Source organism: Nicotiana tabacum, chromosome 22 (genome assembly GCF_000715075.1).
Source record: "Nicotiana tabacum cultivar K326 chromosome 22, ASM71507v2, whole genome shotgun sequence".
NCBI lineage: Eukaryota > Viridiplantae > Streptophyta > Magnoliopsida > Solanales > Solanaceae > Nicotiana > Nicotiana tabacum.
In genome coordinates, this window is record NC_134101.1 from 206,348,479 (window position 1) to 206,370,660 (window position 22,182).

At 36.3% G+C, this 22,182-nt stretch overlaps 1 protein-coding gene across 1 annotated transcript; it reads right to left on the minus strand.

The window, feature by feature from the left end:
- Nucleotides 1-3,614: 3,614 nt before the first annotated feature.
- Nucleotides 3,615-21,997, minus strand: LOC107763671 (membrane-bound transcription factor site-2 protease homolog). Its single transcript, XM_075244046.1, has 10 exons — nt 21,853-21,997; nt 21,696-21,761; nt 12,861-12,927; nt 12,619-12,717; nt 11,912-12,015; nt 10,810-10,957; nt 10,625-10,704; nt 10,074-10,536; nt 9,568-9,882; nt 3,615-3,987 (listed from the first exon to the last, which is right to left on the minus strand). Exons 1-10 carry the CDS (start codon nt 21,951-21,953, stop codon nt 3,826-3,828), a joined length of 1,605 nt encoding a protein of 534 aa, XP_075100147.1. The 5' UTR covers nt 21,954-21,997; the 3' UTR covers nt 3,615-3,825.
- Between the last annotated feature and the right edge of the window lie 185 nt (nt 21,998-22,182).

The following is a 22,182-nucleotide window of genomic DNA, read 5'->3' on the forward strand; positions in this document are numbered from 1 at the left end:
TAGTAGGGCAGAACACATGGAATGTTTCATCCAACAAGCGAAACATCTCATGCTTTCTTTCACCCACAACCGTCCCAGCATAGTTCTCTCGTTTTATATATGTTGTTAGTTCTTGAAATTTATTTCATTTGTTTAAAATAATTGTTTGAGCTACTCTTATATCTCATCTTAGTTTATTGGTAATGCCAATGTTCTAATTAGGGGTGTACAAACCGAATCGAAAAATCGCACCTAACTGAAAAGTCAAACCAAACCGATTAAAAACTATAACTAGGTTTGGTACTGAGTAAAAATAACTCGAACCAAATCGACATATAAATATATAATTTTTATACATACTTTTAAGATTTTATATAGAATTTTTTTTAAAAAATGTCTAGAAATATTTGGGATTATCTTGCGGGATATAATATTTAATAGTATATGAAGTGCTCCATATTTATTAACCTTAAATAATGGGTTGTACGATCACTTTCTCATCAAATGTTACTGAAATGTGTCAATATCTTTGTTCTTCCATATCATATGTTAAGATCTACTAAATTGTTATATCTTTTTCGAATGATGCTAATCTTCCCTAAAGAACTTAGGGAACTTCCTTTACTTAATTTTGTATTCATTTCATATTACATTCTATACTTCTAGGATAAAATTTGTATTTCCGAAGAATAGGAGAAACTAAGAGAATTAATTTTGGAATAACGAAAAGTCAGTTCTCAGTGTCCATTATTCATAATACAATTCTGTGTTCTTTTGGAAGGAAAAAGTTCCTGATTCGTGACATATTTTATGCATAATCCTTAGATTTGGACCTTTACAATTATCATTATCTTTTGTCTCGTATGTTTCTCCCACAAATGATTTCTAAAGTGGAAAAATTCGCCATTTGGTTGTTACGGTGAAAGCCACGTGAGGATATATTTGGGCCTTTACAATTCTTCAAGAGTATATTTGAACATTTTCAATTGTTCAGTGGTATACTTCAAATTATTGAAGAGGTATATATAACCAATTTTGATAGCTTATGAGTTATGGGTAAATATAGATCTTTCGGTGGTCTGTATAGCTCTACCGCGCAAATGTTAGAGCTAAGTTGGAAAACCATTAGAGGAAGGTATAAATATGGGACGAAATTAATGATATTTTCATGGACTCAAAGGTAAATGGCAAGAAATTTAAAACAAATCAAATATTTTAAGGTTAGATTTTAACATTTCCCTTTCATAATAAGATTATATGAAAAAAAAATAGTTAGGTTAATTTGTAATTATCAAAAGGAGAACGGAGAGACATTTCAAACCCATAACTAACGTGGCCATGACAACAATGTTGAAATCGCAGCAGTAGTAATTTTCCTTATGCTTTTTGCTCTTTCCCCAGTTTATGCTTTCGACTACCTGCTGTTCGTTTTGCAATGGCCACCATCTTTTCGCAATGGTGATGTTCGAAGGAACTTTACAGTCCTTGGGCTTCGGCCAGCTAACAACAACGGCCACTGGCTTGTTAACTGCAAATTGCCTGGACCGTACACTGGACCAAACAAAGGATCATTGTGTACGCGAAATTCTAAAATAGCCAGATTTACAAGTGCTAATTGAAAAATAGCCACAGTTTCAAAAGTAATCGAAATTTAGTCACATTTTGTGTAAAGATAAATCTGAATAAAAACACTGGTACAAATCCGAAAAATATTCCAGCATAATATACTGGAGTTCAAATTTTTTACATGTGAACTTCCAGCATAATATATTGGAGTTCTAGCATAATATGCTGGAAGCTCATACACAGGTGCATTAATCTCCATTATATTATGCTGGAACTTTCTGTGTTGCAGCAAAATAGTGGCTATTTTGCAATGACTTTGCAAACGTTAGCTATTTTTCAATTACCAATCCGAAAACTGGCTAGCCCCTGCTATTTTCACTTGTACAATATAATTGGGGTATTATCATTTCTAGCCAACTATTTACATTCAGTAGCCGAAAAAGTGTATAAAGTTAATATAATTTTTGTATATAACATATAGAATGTATATATATACAAAAAAATATACATTTTTTGGCTATTATTTTGACAACGGCTATACAGTGTCATTTTTCCAGTACACAATTTACGGTAAATTACAGTGTTATGTACTCGAGCATTTCTACATGTTTCTTCTCTGTCAATTCTTTCCTCTTCCACTCTGTTGAATAATAAATATTTTTCCTAACCTTTGCAGGATGAAGGTGAAAAAGATAAGTTGTATGAACACTGGCCAGATTTACTTACCTCCGAAGTAGCCTGTAAGCAAGGCCAGAGGTTCGGAAAGATCAATATAACAAGCATGGATCCTGTTGTGCTTCAAGCTACAATCAAGAACAATATTTTAATCTAACCATATAATTGAAAGACAGGTTCGATCTTTTGAAAACACTCGAAAATCATAGAATAATTAGACCTGGATCAACGACAACGAGTGACGCTAAACAAATCGGAAATGCCATTGAGACGGTCACTAAGTATGGGAGATAGGCATATGTTTCAACGCACATGCAACTAATGTGTCAATGTCGTCAATCTTGAACATGTGACCCAACTAAGAGGATTACACTTCCACCATGAACAACTTTTCCATTTCTTTCTTTATAAGAAACGCAAAACAGCGAGCAAAGTTATTCAGGGACATCAAAATGATGGTTCTAATCGAAAATTGAAGTTCTAGTTTATTTATCCTTATTTTTGTTATAGAATAATCTTTTACAACTTGTCTTCGATAAATATCATCGGGAAGAATAAGAGCTTCTACTCAAATGTCATTCTGGAGTCTATCCCCCATGGACAATACAATGTGTGTACCATACCATCATATTTTGGAAAGTGAACTTGTCTATTACACCCATTTGCATTCACTTAGTCAACAAATATATTTGGTCGTTGAGCCCGAAAAACATAGTTACCGCTAGCTACGCTCTAAAACAGATACAAAATTCTCCTCCTTGGCTTAATTCGTCCAATCTTCTTCTCTTCTCTAATTTTTCCCACACTGCTCCAGTGTCTTCCTAAACCTCCTCTCTCTACTTTCTTTCGTTTACACCACAGGCACTTCCTCTACATAACCTTAGAGAGAGAGAGATAACAATACAAGGTGAGTATCCTCTTCTTCTTTCAGGTGTTTCTGATCTGGTAAATAGTAGAAGAAAGTGTTGAAGATCGCCTTTGAAGCGTCCCTATTTCATGCACTACGTCAAGAACATATGCATAATTAACTATCAAGTCTGCATCAACCTGCCCCTCTCTAAGGCCCAAATAATGGAGAACAGTTTCCGATTAACAGATATTCGCAGGTCATACTGTCTCAACTTCATTTCTATTAATTTAAGCAACTGGATAAGGCAATCATATCGCACCTCCCTAAAAACCACCGTATGCACTTGGTCTGAATAGAATTTAACCGCATTTGAATTATCACTCAAAGAAAGACATTATTTGCGCAAACATGAAACTTTGATGACGAATCAAAAATAGCTTATACCATAAGATTGCTACTCTACCAAATTTTGTGCTAGAGTAAAAGTTCAAAGCAGCCAATACATCAACAAAAAAAAGGGAAAAAGAAAGTGCATAGTAAACAATTTTTCAATGACGAAAAGTGCAGGTTTTTTTCTTCTCTCGTCTTTTCTTTTTGTGGGGCACAGGAGGCAGCAAAGACACAAAAGAACATTTACCACGCTAATATGTCAAAACATACATGAGTAAATGACATAATAATTCCAAACGCTCAGGGAGAGCAAATCTGTCTCCAAGCTCCACCCCTTTACAAGCAATATTTGGCAAAATACTATCTCATAATAAAACAAGGAAAACCTGAACGAAGATAATAAGAATAGATGCAACGGTCCCACCCAATAGGAAATACTGAAGAATGGTTCTCCTCCTCCTAGAACTTAGGAACCTTAAGTAGTGTATAATCACCTCTGAGATCGCCTCACCATCAAGGAAATACACCTGGAGAAGCAAAGGGAGTTATGAAAACACGAATTGTACTTAAGTTGCAGTCACTTATTTACCACTGTTCTAGGATTAAGAAATTATATATTATGCCACAATATTCTCAAAGAAGAAATATTCAAAAGAGAATGGTCATTATCTACAATCGATTACTAAATATAGTAAATGAGTACACAAGCCGGCTTATTCAGGAAGTTGGAAACTAATCAAGTTAGTTTGCAAAGGTGCTGATGTTGCCAGCCACAAGTATTCAAAAATAAAAAATCACCAATCGAACAGCAATAACATTTAACTACAAGGGCTGACGAAAACTCATGAATAGCCATGAAGGAGGAAAAAGACGAGACAGTTGAGCATGAAAATTGAGAAGCAACAACTTCAAAGAGCCAAGACAAGCCTTAGGATGTCTTTTTTATTTCTTTACCAAAAGTCCAAGCACAAAGCTCAATAAGATCTCAATATAATGACATGAAACATTGAAGTTACGAAATTGTTGTATTTTTATCCTTCATCCTCTCTTATGTGGTGTGGAAAGGTGACAATCTGACACAGCATTTTATGAAGTTTCTCAAATTTATTACAACATCTGGATCACCATTTAAGACCTAACCAGGTTTTCCACCGGACTTTCAGATTTTTATGCTCTTGCCCCTGTCATACAAGACATTTATGTTTGGTGCAGCTTCCCTGAGATCCCATCAAACCTATTTTACATAGCAACACATGTATTCAATTTCTAGCAAATCATTTTCTGATTATCAAGAACGTATATACGGTACCCAATCCATGTCTATAGACAACCGAAATGTCTGTCCAACAGAGGATCTAATGCATGGCCTGGTATGTTTCATGCAGGAACGGCCTACTTAAGCAAAAGCATTGGCCTCAATCTTCTAAAGAGTTGCAGATTTGATGTCATCTTATATTGCCACCGCTATATACAACATTAATAAGAGCAGAAAATAGGTCTACAAGATGCTAGGGAAATTCCCATAGGAAATTCCTTTTCTAAAGTTGTCGCAGAATCTTACCACTCATAGGGTATAGCAACATATAGTAAGTAGGGTTATTGCCAAGGACATTATTATCTAGGTTAGTCTGCCTCGCATTGATAAATACTGCAACTTCCAGGAGGCTAGGTTCTTCTCAAACTTCTCAATGGTCCCACTCCATACAAGTTCTAATTTGTATTTTGCCCCTAGTGGAACTCCTGGGTAGGTAGGCGGGTAAGTCCTAATGCCAATGCACTTTCCAGTTCTTCCAGATTTGCACTCATTAACAGAATGGTTTACACTTTTGAGCATGTTAATGAGTAAACCTGATTTCTGCCTGCCTCACAAAAATCAAGGTACCATCTGCATAAAGTAGATAAGATATATTAATTGGAAACTTTTCCCAACTTCAAAGCCATTTAGCCATTGCAACTGTTTAGCTTTGTCCAACATTCTGCTCAATCCTTCCATTGCTAGTATGATAAGAACGATGATAGAGGGCCACCCTGACTCAAGCCTCTTTCTGGGAAAAAGAAACCAACTGGACTTATGTTGATCAAAATAGAATACTTCCCGATGGAAATGTTGAACTTGATCCATTTGATCCCCCTTTCACCAAATCCCCCATTTGCTTCAACTGCCAATCAAGAACCTCATAAGCTATTAATGAGACATCTGTAATATGTCCCAATGCTGCTTCCCAGTATATTTGCCAGTTCTTCCAGATTTGCACCTCATTAACAGAATAGATTACACTTTTGAACATGTTACTGTGCAAATCTGATAGAGCTTAAAAAACAAGGAGTGTTAGGTTCAAAAAAAGCACATGTTTATCGTCTGCCCATAGAAGCCATTTAGTTGCAACTTCTCCCAACTTCAAAGCCATTTAGCCATTGCAACTGCTTAGCTTTGTCCAACATTATGCTCAATCCTTCCATTGTTATTATTATACGAATAATGATAGAGGGTCACCCTGTCTCAAGCCTCTTTGTGGGGAAAAGAACAACTGGACTTATGTTGATCAAAATAGAATACTCACAATGGAAATGTTGAACTTGATCCACCTTTACCAAAACTACCATCTATTCAAGGATGGAGATGAGATAGGACCATTTCAATTGGTAAAAACTTCCTCTATGACCAGCTTACATAGGATACCTTCACCCCTCTGCTTCAATTGCCAATCAAGAAACTCATTTGCTATTAACGAGGCATATGTAATATATGCCCCCCCTTTCTAATGACAGGATGCTGATTTGAGACCAAGTTTCCCATTACTTTCCTCAATCTTTTTGTTAGGACCTTAGCTAACTTGTATACACTGCCAAAGGCCAATTGCATGTAGTTTCTTAATTCAAACTTTTCTTCTTAGATATCAGCGCAATGAAGGATGCATTACATGATCTAACCCTCAAACATTGTTGATGATAAGGATTCAACTCTACAAGAATGTCAGATTTTATATTTTTATGAATTTTCAAGACTGTAGGTAAAAGGCCACTGTATCCCCATCTACAACTGCCTTGTTTGATACACTGGATTTAGCTGCTATTACCTCCTCTTCAAAAAGAGGTGCCTCCAGATCACACCTTTCCTCTTCTGCTGTGGAGGCAATGCCTTCAAAATTAGCAGAAGGTCTCCAATTTTCCTGTTCAGTGTACAGCTTATCATATAAATCCAATGTCTCCTTTATCAATTCTTTATCCTCAATGATTTCACTACCCACAGTGAATTTGTCAGTGCAATTTCCCTTTCTGTGTGAATTGGCACTCTTTTAGAAGTATTTAGTGTTCCTGTCTCCTTCCTTAAGCCAAAGATACTTAGACTTCTGCCTCTACGATATCTCTTCTGCTTTGGCTAGCTGTTGTAATTCAACTCTCAGGTTCATCATTCGATTGGACTCAGACAAAGTCAATTGCCTTCAGACTGGTCAAATGCCGTAAGTTCATCTAGTTCCCCGGTTTTCCTAGTTTCCATCTTCTCAAATTCTTCCTTATTCCAAGTAGTGATGTCCTTTTTCAAGTTTTTCAACTTTTGTAGAAGGACGAAATCTTCACTACCAGTAAAAGTGTAACTATGCCATAAGTGCTTCAGTTTGCCAAGGAACCCTTTTGACAGTAGCCACGTGTTTTCAAATTTGAAACAAGGATTTGCTTCCAAGTCCCCACTCTCCAATAAGATTGGCATATAATCTGAGATCACCTTTAGAAGGGCAGTTTGTCTCACAACTCTAAGTGAGCCATTCCACAGCAGATGATAAACCTATCAATTTTGGATGCTTGTATGCGTTTATCAGCTCTGACCAGGTGTAATGAGCCCCTTGAAGAGGTAAATCAATAACATCAAGATCCTGGATAATGTCTCAGAATGATTTCATGGCTCTAGATCTTCTTATGCAATTTAGCTTCACTTTCAAATCTGCAAACACTTAAAGTCACCTCCCAAAACCTAATGACTTTTGTCATGGTATTGTTGCTAATCACAGTAGCAAACAGTAGTTTTCTGGGAAAATTTTCAATTTGTGGAGTCTATAAAGTTCAGTAAGGCCTCATTTATTTATTTTTAAAATTAAGACGTCTGAATCTGAATACACATCTGAATATCAAGATGTGTATTAAGATTAAGACATCTAAATCTGAATACACATCTGAACATATTAAGATATGTATTAAGATCTGAATACTAAATAATTAAAGACTGTTTGATTTTAACATCTGAATGTACAAAAATTATTTTTATTTGAAAATTAATAAACATAAAATTCAAATGAAATACTAACTAACGTAATATTCTATCAATAAATATATAGTTTTTAAAAAAATGATAGTTGTTGGTGGTGATAGCTAACGGGTGAATGCCGATTAGAGGCGGTGGTTGGTAGTAGTTTTGGTTGATTATGGTGGTTCATGCTAGTAGTTAGTGGTGATTGGTAGTGGTTGCGATTATGATTGAGGATGATGGTGGTGGGTGATATAGTTAATAATGGCGGCTGGTGGTAGTAATTGTGATTGAGGAAGGTGGTAGGTGGGCGGTGATAGGTTATAATGATGGGCGGTGCCGGCTGTCGTTGTTGATGGTGATGGGGTGGTTAGTTGTGGTAGTTGAGGTGGATGAGTGTTGATTGTGGGGGAGAATGATGGTAGTCGGAGTGGTAAGATGGTGAGTGGTGATAGTCGATAATGTTGGCTCCAGCGAGGAGGTGTGAGCGACTGGCTGTAGTGGGCACGGGGAGAGGTAGAGGGCGACCTAAGAAGTATTGGGGAGAGGTGATCAGACAGGACATGGCGCGACTTAGAATTACGGAGGACATGGCCCTTGACAGGGAATTATGGAGGTCGAGCATTAAGGTTGTAGGTTAGGGGAAAATTGTGAATATTTCTACAGCACAATAGAGTGAGACTAGCCAGTTAGGAGTTAGACTAAGAATGTCATTGCTCGTCTATTGATGCAGGGCTTTACCTGCTAGTTTTTACTATACCAGCCATCTATTTCGTATTTCGTATTCTGTATTTCATATCTCTTATATTGCTGTTATTTTATTATGCATTTTTATGGTACTAATATATCGTCTCCTGTTGCTTTTTTGAGCCGAGGGTCTCCTGGAAACAGCCTCTCTACCCTTCGGGGTAGGGGTAAGGTTTGAGTACATATTACCCTCCCCAGACCCCACTTGTGGGATTATACTGGGTTGTTGGTGGTGGTGGTGGCGTGGTAGTGGTGGTGGTGGTGGCGTGGTAGTGGTGGTGGTTGAGTATGGTTGTGGTGGTGGCATGATGGTAGTTGATAGTGGTAGGCAGTAGCGGCGGGTAATAATGAATATGTGATAACATCTTAATGAAATTAAGTCTCTGTTATAGTTCTTAATCATACAGACATATTCAAACTCATTACGTGGTTGTGAAGTAAAAAAAACAAACAAACTTAATTATTAAGATCTGAATAACTAAGATTCAGACTTAAAAGCAAACGCACTTAATGTTTGAGATCTGAATTATTAAGATTCAGACCTCCATTAAGTGCAAACAAATGAGGCCTAAGAAGTCGTTTGGAACAGGAATAGCATTTGCTTCCTATATGTTAAGGGTAACCCTTTTGAGCACGAGTAGGTAACATCTACACCAAGTATGTCATACTCTCAATTCCATAAAGTAAACCTATTACATGATACTTCAGTAATCTTCCTTCATCCAAATAATCCTAAACTTGTGGTATGATGCCTTACGAAACCTAATTTGCAATGTTTTCTTTTTTCTTTTCATCTTTCCATAAAATCATCACTGTTTTTCCAGCATTAAACATGCCTCGACTTTCATGTTTTCCAAGCTCTTTTCATGCTTAATCTTTCTAAGAAATTATCCATTATAAGACCCATTTCATCCACAATGATTTCTATCCTTTTGGGCCCAAATCAGCACAATTCTGTAACCATCAAGCTGTTGCAACCTCCCACAAAACTGGTATTTCCTAACATCACATTGAGGTTCCATTGAAGCTTAACACAGAAAATACACAACAAGATATGACCACACGAGGGCTAAAAGACAAGGAAATCAGAGAAAGTTATCCTTTCTATATGAGTACATACCGGCAGGCTGTTGAGAAGTGCAAGGGCCAAAGAGACATTAAAGGTGAACATCAAAAACTTTTCCAGTACGTATGGAAGATGTGCACCAAATTTAGCGGACCAACGAGGTTGATATGAAGTCAAAAGAACTGAAGGCTTCATTGAATTTACATCACCCACAAAAACAAAAGTCTTAACACAGGGGTTCTCCCTTGAGTTATCATCGTCAACAACACGCATTGTTCCAAGTTGCGAGCATTGCAGAGGAGGATTTGAATATGCTATCTCCACCCATGCTACACCGGTCGACAAAAGTGGAACAAAGCATGCTTTGTCCTGCAATAAAACATCAATTCTTCACCACATGTTCAAATGCATTTTGAGTGTGGTTGTGTTTGTTCTAATCATATAGCGCATTACAAACTACATGAGCAATTTTTCTTGGCAGTACATGACAAACATAAACAGCTGGAAAAATGATATAAAGATGTAACTTCTTGTCAAAATAGGACACGCTAAAAATTCACCTTGGAACACAAGCAGCTGCTCCTGTTGTTACGAATTCTACCCCAACCATCACCACATTTCTCAAGGTTTAATATATCCGTTGCATACAAGCAGTGGAGTTCACCTCCATCCCTTTGATGGTTAACCTCAAGATTATCATCATCAGGCATGGCCTGATCCAAGCATTGAATGGTAATAAATGGACTTAATTCATCTGGGCAAGAAGTTTCATTGCCTTTCAACGAAATATGTTTGCTCTCTTCAATCAAAGAATAGGGAACACAGTAGCCTTTACCAACACTTGTTTTCATAGAGTTCCCAGGAAGGCTGTGATTCTGAGAGTTTTCATAGTGCTCAGTTAGTATAGCAATCATTTGCGACCACTCCTGAAGATTATTGATGCGGATGCCATCCAATGATATTATGACATCACCAGGAGATAAATAGCCAGACAATGGCGATGTTGGAGACACATCCAGCACCTGCTCAAGATATTGTGATTGGAACACATTAGCCACAACAATGCCTAATTAGGTTCCATCAAATTAGCACCTTACAGTACAGGAAATTAATCCTGCCTTCATCATGAATGTAAAATGGAGACAAGATCAAGGGTTCAACAAACAACGCCCAAGCACAAACAGCACAGAGCTGAAAGAAAAGTCGCCCAATCAGTACAAAGAGTACATAATATGACAAATAAATGTAGATGGACTAGCATTCCTTAAAAAACCGAGAGCTGCTATAAGCACCCACAGCTGCATTATGCCAAACGCCAGCACAGTATATACGAAGAGCAGAAACTTTGGATAATGCCAGCAATAACTCGTGATTGAATGCCACAAGAGCGCCTGGAAATAATGAAGCCAGAAATACAGCTATGTACTCCATCTGTATCCCCTCACTGCTTTTCCAGAATGTAGTGCCTACAAAAGCAGTTGTGAGATTCATGTACTGCTAGGTCTTAAAACATGTCAACTGATCAGGTATATGACGCAATAGTTAGCCAATTGTTAAATCAAAGATCATGAACGTTAACTGATGCAATTAACATGCTTAACAACATATCTATTATTTGTTGTGCAGCCATGAGGCTTATATACAAAGATTTCATAGAAGCTATTAATCATGCATAGAAAAAAGTACAAGAAATGTTAACTGCATCTTATCCTAGAAACTCTGTGCCACTACACTTTGATACCTCGTTTCCTCCAGCTCGATCAATTCATTGGTGAAACTCTACTAGAAAAAGATTCATACCCCTCGTTTCCCACCAGCCCGAACACACATGTAGAGAACTTTCCGCCATTCAGAACCTTTTGGGTAAAAGGAAGAGAATTCAGGATACTCAAACAAAAGCACCAAAGCACATGATGGGTGAACTGAGATTCATATTCTTGTCCTTTGAGTAACCATTGTTTGGGCTTTGGCTTTGGGTTTTCTTGTTCCAGAGGTGTGATTAATAGGAGCATCAGAGGAAGAAACATCTGTCAGTCTGTTCATGTAACGAACTCTCTTCCTTAACATACCCTGATTATATTGCTCAATAACAGTTCAAAAATTCTCAATCATCTCTAAGTAAGCCTTCAATGAAGCCAAAGCTTAGATGCACTGCCATTATTAATCTACTGGACTGAAACCACAGATACTCATCTAAAGAGAAAATTATTCATCATTCTTCGTATATGCATTGTCCCACGTGTATTATTTTCTCCCAGAAGAAGTTAGGAAAAGTAATGAAAGAGTACAAGTACAAGAAGGAACATAATCTTTCAAGAAGATTTCCATGAATACATATATTAAGTATAGCTAGATTCACATTGTACTCCAAACATTTCAAAAGAGTATCAGTCTTAACCTTGCAGCAGCTAGAGCGTGGCCAAGTTCATGCACTGAAACTGATATGATGGAAGATATGCACAGATATCCAATGTCAGCCAGTGAGATGGTCAAGCCTGATATCTGCGCCCAAAAACAAATGAAGCAGATGCAACTGTTTAGAGAACTCTTGATTTGAATGCAAATAGCAGTTTCTAGCCCAGATCATGTCTATGTAGGTCACAGCCATGCTCATCCCTTACCTTAAGCCCAAAAAGATAGCATAAGTCAAGACCATTTCACCCCTTACCTTATTAAGCCAAATAGACAACCAACATAGGTACACGTTAGAAGCAGCTTAAACATGCCTAACATCTTGCCTAAGAAAATAAACTATGCTCAAGAAAGAGAGCAAAAGGACAAAGGTAACTTCATCAATATTCTCTATTCATTTTTGCTTTTCAGAGGGTTGTAAGTTTAATTGTATTGAGAACAAGAGAAGAACTGGTACATGGGTCGGAAAAAAAAACAATTTTTTGATTGGTATGTAATTGGAGTTCATTTATTTGCAACCTTGAGTTATGTTATTCAGTTCTACGAATGCCTAGAAATGACAGGAAAAATCATTTACTTTTCATAAAAAAAAATTCCTGTTCCTAGCCATGATGGTAATGAAGTATTGGTTTGAAGCACAGTAATCCAAAGAAAGACTGAAAACCAAGTGAGTTATAATGTGAGAATACATACCATAGAAGAAAACCCCAACAGATATCCACTCATAACATAGCTCATCTGAGAGTTGCTATAATAGAGACACAGTATCTGGCCGATTTCATACAAAAGAATCTGGCAAGGATGAAGAAATGCTAATTCAATGGGCAGAAGTTAAACAAAATGGGAAAATCCTTTTTCCTTTGCTATTTTCAAACATTAATTAATTAGGAGATATAGAAGAAATAAAACAATACTGAATCTAGCAGGTGACTGACCATAGTAACTGCAGCCAACACGGCAAGACTAAATCCAACACCCATTGAGAACCAAGCTTTCAAGCACCTGCAAGAAAAGTAGTCACTTAGCAAGGCATAAAAGTTAAAACTAAGCCCAAACAGCTCCCTACATAATATAAAAAAGGTAAAAGTTGCAAAGAAAAGTTGCAAAGAACAAATAAATAAATAAATAAATATTAGATATTTACACATAAATATATAATATTAATATAACTTAACATATATACATATTTAAGCACAAACTATAGCATATAGTCAAATACAATGAGGTTTAGTGTCAACACATTAAAACTTCCACAATCGCAAGGGATGGCCTAACAGTTGAAGAGTGGAATAACAACCTTGCAAACAAAGGTTTGAATCCCAATGGAGGCCGCAGAAGGTGAACTCTTCCCATTTATTTAATTCTTGGTAGGTTAAGTTACCCAGTATTCATGTTGGTGAGAAATAGCAGGAAACCGGTGGACTAGCCGTGCAAACCAACCCAGCCACTATTAATATACAAAAAATTAAAGAAATCAAATAAGTTAGAATCTTACTTATCCAAAGAAAACAGTTAGGTTAGAAATTATAATCCAACCTCATTGGGCTTGCAAAACAAGCTTGATCTCATAGAACTAGGCTCAGTCTAACCTTCTCATATTATGTAGTTCTTGTGTGCATATTGTGAGAAGGGAGGCGAGAGTTATTGATTACTTGATAATTTGATGAAAAGATCCCAGCTCTCCCTTGTTTCTTTAGCTCTAGCTCTATCTTGTTTTCTTAGCTTCTTTTAAAGAGCTGAGATTCGGCATCTTAACTCTTAGTTTTTAAAGAATGCTTCTAGTCAATCTACATTTGTTTGTCAGTTAACAAATATCACCTCTCGGTCTCTCACAGTTTTCTCAACTCCTAGCTCACAAATCAAGTATGTTAGATATCTTACCGTCCAGAAAAAGGTTAAGCTTAGAAATCTTAAGCTAACCTTAGAGGGTTCACAAGCCAGCTTGATCTCATAAAACTGGCTTCGCCAAAGCTAAAACTTCTTATAACATATGAGTATATTCTGCAACACACAAGCGACGCGAGATTTATTGAGTACATAATTCGATGTATACTGTGAGAAAGAATACACAATTTCTCACGGGAAAATTATATTGTTTATATACCTTAACTATAATAAAAGAACCCCTATTTATAACAATATACAAAATCTGCGGTACTCCTATTCCATGTAGGACTACGCTTATTTACATAACATCTAGCTATCTAGCACTCACCCAGAAGCCGGTGCATACAAATCATATGTATCGAGCTTGTTACATATGTAACTACTACGAGGACCAGCAAAGGACTTGGTGAAAGTATCAGTAAGTTGATCATTCAACTTCACAAACTTTATAGCAATATCCCCTAAGAGTATCTTTTCTCTGACGGAGTGACAGTCAATCTCAATGTGTTTAGTTCTCTCAAGGAACACCGGATTTGATGCAATATGAAGGATAGCTTGATTATCACACACAAGTTCATCTGGCCAATTTCATCAAATTTTAACTCCTTGAGCAATTGTTTGATCCAAACTAGCTAACATGTTGCCAAGCCATTGCTCGATATTCTGCTTCTGCACTAGACCGAACAACCACATTCTGCGTCTTTGTAGAGACCTCCATTGAAGTTCAAAATACATTGTCAGTGAGCTTTTGATGCCATTTACGGCAACATCGGGAGTTTGACCCCAAGATTTCCGCAGTCGACTGAGGTAGAAGTTATCAATAGCGACGTCCGAGATGATGAAGACAAAGTTAATGGTAGTCTTTCATTGGATGTCAAAGATTGAGGTTGCCTTCCCCATCCGGCCATCGAAAGATGGATTTCAGATGAAGTTGAAGAAGAGAGAGGTGATTGAGGCCTCATTTTGTTTGCACTTAATAGAGGTCTGAATCTTAATCATTCAGATCGCAGACATTAAGTGTGTTTATTTTTAAAGTCTGAATCTTAATTATTCAGATTTAATTATTAAGTGTGTTTATTTTTTTTTACTTTACAACCACTTAATGGGTCTGGATAGGTCTGTATGATTAAGATCTATAACAAAGACTTAATTTCATTAAGATGATATCATCCACATTCATTATTACTGCCGCCACCACCTATCATTATCAATCACCACCAGTCCACCACAATACTCAACCACGACCACCATCATCCTCAATCATAGCCGCCACCATTATCAACTACAACCATCCATTATTCCCACCACCATCATTCTCAACCACAACCATACACTCATCCACCTCAACTACCACAACTAGCCACCTCATCACCATCAACAAACATAGTTGGCACTGCCCATCATTATAAACTACCACCACCCACCAACACCTTCCTCAGTCACAACTACCACCACCACCCACCATCATCATCCTCAATCATAATCGGCGATTTTTAAAAGCAAGTTGAGGTTAGGGTATGAGACGATCAATGTTTTTAGTTTCCTACGCTCCACAAATTGGATTAGATGCAGAAACTAAAACTAAGTGTCTGCGACCAACTTATCTTTATTGGGGGAGATCTTCATATAGATAAAGATAGTGACGGTTTTCGCTAAATGACACAAGGGATATGGTTATGGAAGTTGGAATGATGAAGGAAAGGTTGTCCTATATTTCTCTAGCTTATGATTTAGCCTGTAGCTAACACATATTTAAAAAAAGAGTTTTCACCCAATAACATTTAGTTGTAGCTTATGATATATATATAGTCGTTGTCCAGTGTTTACGTCGCACATAATAAGAGGATCATGTGCACATGATATGTGGGAGATCATCATAGAACACTTGGCCTCCTCAAGATGTAAATATGGAAGAGTACTTCCAGAACTGTATTTAGTCGTTTCAAGCCAACATGTAGGTGCATATTTTTCTCAGCTTTATATCTGTTGAATCATTTTCTTTCTCTAGGCTGCGGGATGATGACGCCGGAAGGGGAAGAAAGGTTTCTGTAGACGAGACAGGGTGGAAAAGAAAAAGGGAAATAGTTCATAAAAATGTCAATAATGAAAGTCGTACTGCTATATTATCTCTAATAACTTGCTATCTCACTTTATTTGCTTGTTTTTTAATTGAAACCTTAATTTGTGTTGAACTAGTTGTTCTTTTTTTACTTTATTTTTTATAGCCGTAGTTCCTATTTTTTCTCTTTAATATCTAGGGAACCTCTTGATAACGAAAAGAAGTAGGAGGTCACATTGTCAGAGATTGAGAATGTTCAACTGAGTCTTCTTGCTTTTTCCGTTTAGCTTTTCTTCAACTTTTAAATTATACAAAGAGTTCTGTCATGAATATATTTCAGTCTGTCAGCCCGGATGTAGTGCGAAATAAGAAAGGTAATCTTTGTTTGTGCGGGATATTTACAAAAACTTCTAAGAAGAAAACAACAAGAAGACTCTTCCTACAAAAACTTCTAAGAAGAAAACAACAAGAAGACAAATAAGGAAGATTGTGCCAAGAGAAGTTAGAAGACAAATAAGGAAGATTGTGCCAAGAGAAGTTACATTAACAGTAAATCTACGAAGTAGAAAATTAGAAATATGTAGGAAGAGTTTAATTACTTCTTTAACGAAGATATCATGTCACGTTGAAGTCACCAAATATTGTTTTTTGTTGCTCCTCTTCAAAATTAGGGGCAGAGTCAAGGCAGATCTGCAAACTAAGTGTTCCATCTCATGTATGAAACATTTAATGGATGCTATAAAGGAAAATGATGCACAGTTAAATGCTCTAAAAGATCTCGACATATAGTGTGAGTTTAATTGAGCAGCTGCCTAAGAGGTTTGACACCCGTTTTCAATTATTTGATATTGGAGGTTCTAGAATGTTTTTTGTATTTTGTATGGAGGTGCAGGATTGCCTTGGCTTCCAGTGTATGGGCAAAAATGTTGACACTCATGACTTGAGTGATAAAAATATCGAACAGTCAACTTTAGTACTCAAAGAATATTTTCCTGATCTTGATTTAAGAAAACTCTCAAAGACGACTGCCCTCAATAAAATTAGAACTTTTCCCATGGATGTTGACGGATGGAATGATGATTTTTTGAGACTATGTATATGCTACATGTTCTCTATTTTTTTCTTTCCATAAACCAAAATGGAGTTGTCATTTTGGCCCCTGGTGTACTTTGGTAGTTCAATGGATGAATTTGAGAAACATAATTGGGGAAAGGCTATCTATGATTTCTTAATTCTCTATGTTGGGAGATTTAAAGAAGGGAAGGTGGTGACCTATTTGCAAGGATGTTTGCAACTGTTGGAGGTCAGAACCAAATTAATCTTAAATAAATGTTCGGCCCATAATTTGGCTAAGATATGCAGCTCATTTTATCTGTTTATTTTGAGTTTTTTGACAGGCATTAGATGACCGAAAGCTGAAATTGAGTACCGGTCTAAATATTGTAGCCTCTTAAGCTGCCATTGTCACCTATGATAAAGGTGACACCAGGAGCTCACACAAAATACGACAGGCTTTGGTTTTTTCAAATTCAGTGCTACACAAACTCACAATGATTTTCCTCTAGTTGTATCTGAAATTTATTAGTTCACAGAATTAACATCATCATTCACTAGATTATTATTGTTATCTAAATAGCTAAAAAAACGGGTGACGCCTGCACTCTCTCGCATAATGTTGTGGTAGAATCGCCAAAACAGCAGAATGTCGGAAACACATCCGAACAGGAAAGCACATCCAACGACGAGAGATGACAGACGATTGGCCAAAACGTTTGACGATTCTTCTCCTCGACGAGGTATTATTTGCTTATCAATCTTTAGTTTGAAATCCAATCTATCATATAAGCAAATAATACCTCGTCGAGGAGAAGAAGCGTCAAACGTTTTGGCCAATCGTCTGTCATCTCGTCATTGGATGTGCTTTCCTGATGTTCGGATGTGTTTCCAACATTCTGCTGTTTCGATGATTCTCCCACAACATTATCCGAGAGAGTGCAGGCGTCACACTTCTTAGCTATTTAGATAACAATAATAATCCAGTGAATGATGATAATTATGTGAACTAATACATTTCTGATACAACTAAAGGAAAATCATTGTGAGTTTGTGTAATACTGAATTTGACAAAACTAAAGCATGGCGTATTTTGTCTGAGCTCCTGGTGTCACCTTTATCATAGGTGACAATGGCAGCTTAAGAGGTTACAACATTTAGACCGGCACTCAATTTCAGCTTTCGGTCATCTAATGCCTGTCAAAAAACTCAAAATAAACAGATAAAATGAGCTGCATATCTTAGCCAAATTATGGGCCGAACATTTATTTAAGATTAATTTGGTTCTGACCTCCAACAGTTGCAAACATCCTTGCAAATAGGTCACCACCTTCCCTTCTTTAAATCTCCCAACATAGAGAATTAAGAAATCATAGATAGTCTTTCCCCAGTTATGTTTCTCAAATTCATCCATTGGATTACCAAAGTACACCAGGGGCCAAAATGACAACTCCATTTTGGTTTGTGGAAAGAAAAAAACAGAGAACATGTAGAATATACATAGTCACAAAAAGTCATCATTCCAACCGTCAGCATCCATGCGAAAAGTTCTAATTTTATCGAGGGCAGTCGTCCTTGAGAGTTTTCTTAAATCAAGATCAGGAAAATATTTTTTGAGTACTAAAGTTGGTTGTTCGATATTTTTATCACTCAAGTCATAAATGTTAACATTTTTGCTCACACATTGGAAGCCAAGACAATCCTGCACCTCCTTCGTACAAAATGACATTCTAGAACCTCCAATATCAAATGATTGAGAATAGGTGTCAAACTTCTTAGCCAACTGCTTAATTAAACACAGACTAATAGAACGCCCTGGTATGCCAAGATAATGCACAAACATTGTGCCTTTCAGAGCATTTAAATGTGCATCATTTTCCTTTATAGCATCCATTAATGTTTCATACACGAAATGGAGTACTTAGTTTGCAGATCTGACTTGACTCTGTCCCTAAATTTGAAGAGGAGCAACAAAAAACAATATCTGGTGACTTCAATGTGACATGATATCTTCTTTAAAGAAGTAATTAAACTCTTCCTACATATTTCTAATTTTCTACTTCGTAGATTTACTATTAATGCACCTTCTCTTAGCACAATCCTCCTTATTTGTCTTCTTGTTGTTGTTCTCTCCTTAGAAGTTTTTCTAGATAACCAAGAAAGGTAAATATTCAGCACAAACAAAGATTACCTTTCTTATTTCGCACTACATCCGGGCTGACAGACTGAAATATATTCCTGACAAAACTCTTTGTATAATTTAAAAGTTGAAAAAAAGCTAAACGGAAAAAGCAACAGGACCCAGTTAAACAGTCTCAATCTCTGACAATGTGACCTCCTACTTCTTTTCATTATCAAGAGGTTCCTTAGATATTAAAGAGAAAACAAAGAAAAAATAGGAGTTACGACTATAAAAAAATAAAGAAAAAAACGAACAACTCATCCAGCTCAAATTAAGATTCCAATCAAAAAATAAACAAATAAAGTGAGATAGCAAGTTATTAGAAATAATATAATAGTACGACTTTCATTATTGATATTTTTACGAACTATTTTCCTCTTTCTTTACTACCTTGTCTTGTCTCCTGAAGTCTCTCTTCCCCTCCCGGCGTGATCATCCCACAGCCTAGAAGAAAGGAGAAAGAAAATGATTTAATAGAGAGAAAAATATGCACCTACATGTTGGTATGAAACGACTAAATACAGTTGTGGGTTCCATATTTAGATCTTGAGGAGGCCAAGTGTTCTATGATGATCTCCCACATATCATGTGCACATGATACTCTTATTATGTGCGACGTAAACACTGGACAACGACTATATATATATCATAAGCTACAACTAAATGTTATTGGGTGAAAACTCTTTTTTTAAATATGTGTTAGCTACAGGCTAAATCATAAGCTAGAGAGAAATATAGGACAACCTTTCCTTCATCATTCCAACTTCCATAACCATATTTACTGTGTCATTTAGCGAAAACCGTCACTATCTTTATCTACATGAAGATCTCCCCGAATAAAGATAAGTCGGTCGCAGACACTTAGTTTTAGCTTCTGCATCTGATCCAATTTGTGGAGCATAGGAAACTAAAAACATTTATCGTCTCATACCCTAACCTCAACTTGATTATTAATCGACACCACAACCAATCACCATTAGTTACTACACTGAACCACCACCATCAACCAAAATCACCACCAACCCGCCTCTAGTCGAGATTGACAAACACCACTGTTAGCCATCACCACCACCAACTATCATATTTTTAAAAATTATATATTTTATTGATAGAATATTAAATTAATTAGTATTTCATTTGAATTTTATGTTTATTAATTTTCAAATAAAGATAAATTTTATATATTCAGATGTTAAAAATCAAACAATCTTAATCATTTAGTATTTAGATCTTAATACACATCTGAATCAGATTCAGATGTCTTAACCTTAATACACATCTTGATATTCATGTGTATTCAGATTCAGACATCTTAATCTTAAGAAAACAAATGAGGCCTAAATCAGAGAAAATAGCTCTTTGGAATAACTTGAATTTTCCATATATAGCAAATAAAATTGATAGCATTATTGCTAGATTGGACTTCTGTGGTACAGGACGAGCTTATTTTGCTGGTGGTTAACTAGAGCAACGAGCTTTCTTGAAGCAAAGTACACATTGATGTAATAGGAAATCTTCTAAAATGAAATGGGTCTTTCTCAACTAAGAAAGAAGAGACTTTTTCTTCTTTTTGGTACTCTTTTGGACTGTAATAGGAAGCTCAAGGTTTGATGGAGTGTTCTGCTAGTTCGGATGGAATATAAAAGAAGAGCATCGATGGATGATTCTTAATTTCTTCCTCTGTTGTGAATATTGATTATCTAGTGCTTGTTGAATAAATGGATGAAAATATAAGATTCTTTAAGTGAATGTAAATGTATTTTGAAATTGATGAATGGATTTAGCGTGGAGAAATTAGTGTTATTCTGTTGTTCATTCAAGTTTTGTGAAAACACATCCCTGTTCTTATTTTGTATGTCCCACACGAGTTACTGGAGAAGAGATCTTGATTTGTTTGTTTTGACTTATTTTTTTATCTGCAGAACCATTAAAATTGAGGATCTTTCCGTTAGCTTCAGGGTTTACTCTAGACCTGAATCAAATGTGTCCACCTTTTTCAAACATAAGGGACTATTTGTGTTCAGTAGCATATACAAAGGACAAAAATATGTCAAGCCCTATACATAAGGGAATATTTGGGTCTTTTCCTCACTAATCAGCTCTAGGTATAAGTTTTAAATGTCGGGGTAAAAGCTAACGTCAGTTGTCTGCTAAAGTTTGATGACTAAGTAATGGGCAATTCTCAAAACCTGCCACACACACCATCTAACTAAACTACCAACCAAATTACAAACATTGTTGAGAATAAGCTATATAAACTCTAAGCATAATGCGCCTCCAAGCAACAATAAAACATCAATTTTAACTTCTTTTGCAATAGTACTTACTCCTTCAATTTATTTAACTTAACACAAGCAGCAGAAAAATTCAAGCAAGACATTTTTTCAAATGTTACTAGGTTAGGCAAACTTCAATATTGAATTTTCAATCACTGGAAAATAAAATCAGAAAAGCAATTGGTACTGAAAACCACCTTCCTCTACATACAGAGGCAAAATATGCACCATCTGCTAATTCATACACATTAGGAATCAAAAAACTTGGAAAGCATGAACTATCTATCTATAAAAAAAGGTTAAAAAAGAAGACCTTGAGTATCTTCGTCCGAAATGAAACAGGGGTTCATTCAATATTGACGACTTGTAGTCACAATACCTGCAAATTTCAATATTCGATGGCCAATTCAAACAAACTTTTCAAATACCGCTAACAATAGGGGAAAAAACAAGAAAGATCTGATTCATACCAACAAGAGATAGTGTTGGATAGGCGATTAATGCTCATAGGCAATAGAGTCTCATTGCTTCTTTGCCATCTGCTAAACCTTCGAAATCGTCTGCCTTCCATCTTTCAACTTTGTATTAATTTTGTTTTGTTGAAGTTTTGGTACAAACCCTTAGGGTTTATAGTGGACGGAATTTAGTCATGTTTGGCGCACGTGACTTTGTAAGTGACTTGGCAACTCGCCAAGTATCATATTTATCTTTTGTTTTCTCCTTTTTTTACTTTTCCCTTTCATTCTTTTAAATTTTTGTTAAAATTGTTTAATAATTGGAAATTGATCATTCTTTATCCT

Bases quoted from the DNA above. Each gene is read 5' to 3' on its own strand.
- LOC107763671 (XM_075244046.1), bottom strand. From the start codon at position 21,953: ATGGAAGGCAGACGATTTCGAAGGTTTAGCAGATGGCAAAGAAGCAAT. The intron at 12,016-12,618 runs GTATGTATTCTC...TTTTGGGCGCAG, and splicing joins TGTTGGGGTTTTCTTCTATG to ATATCAGGCTTGACCATCTC. The intron at 3,988-9,567 runs GTATGTACTCAT...TTGCTTCTCCAG, and splicing joins CACTTCTCAACAGCCTGCCG to GTGTATTTCCTTGATGGTGA.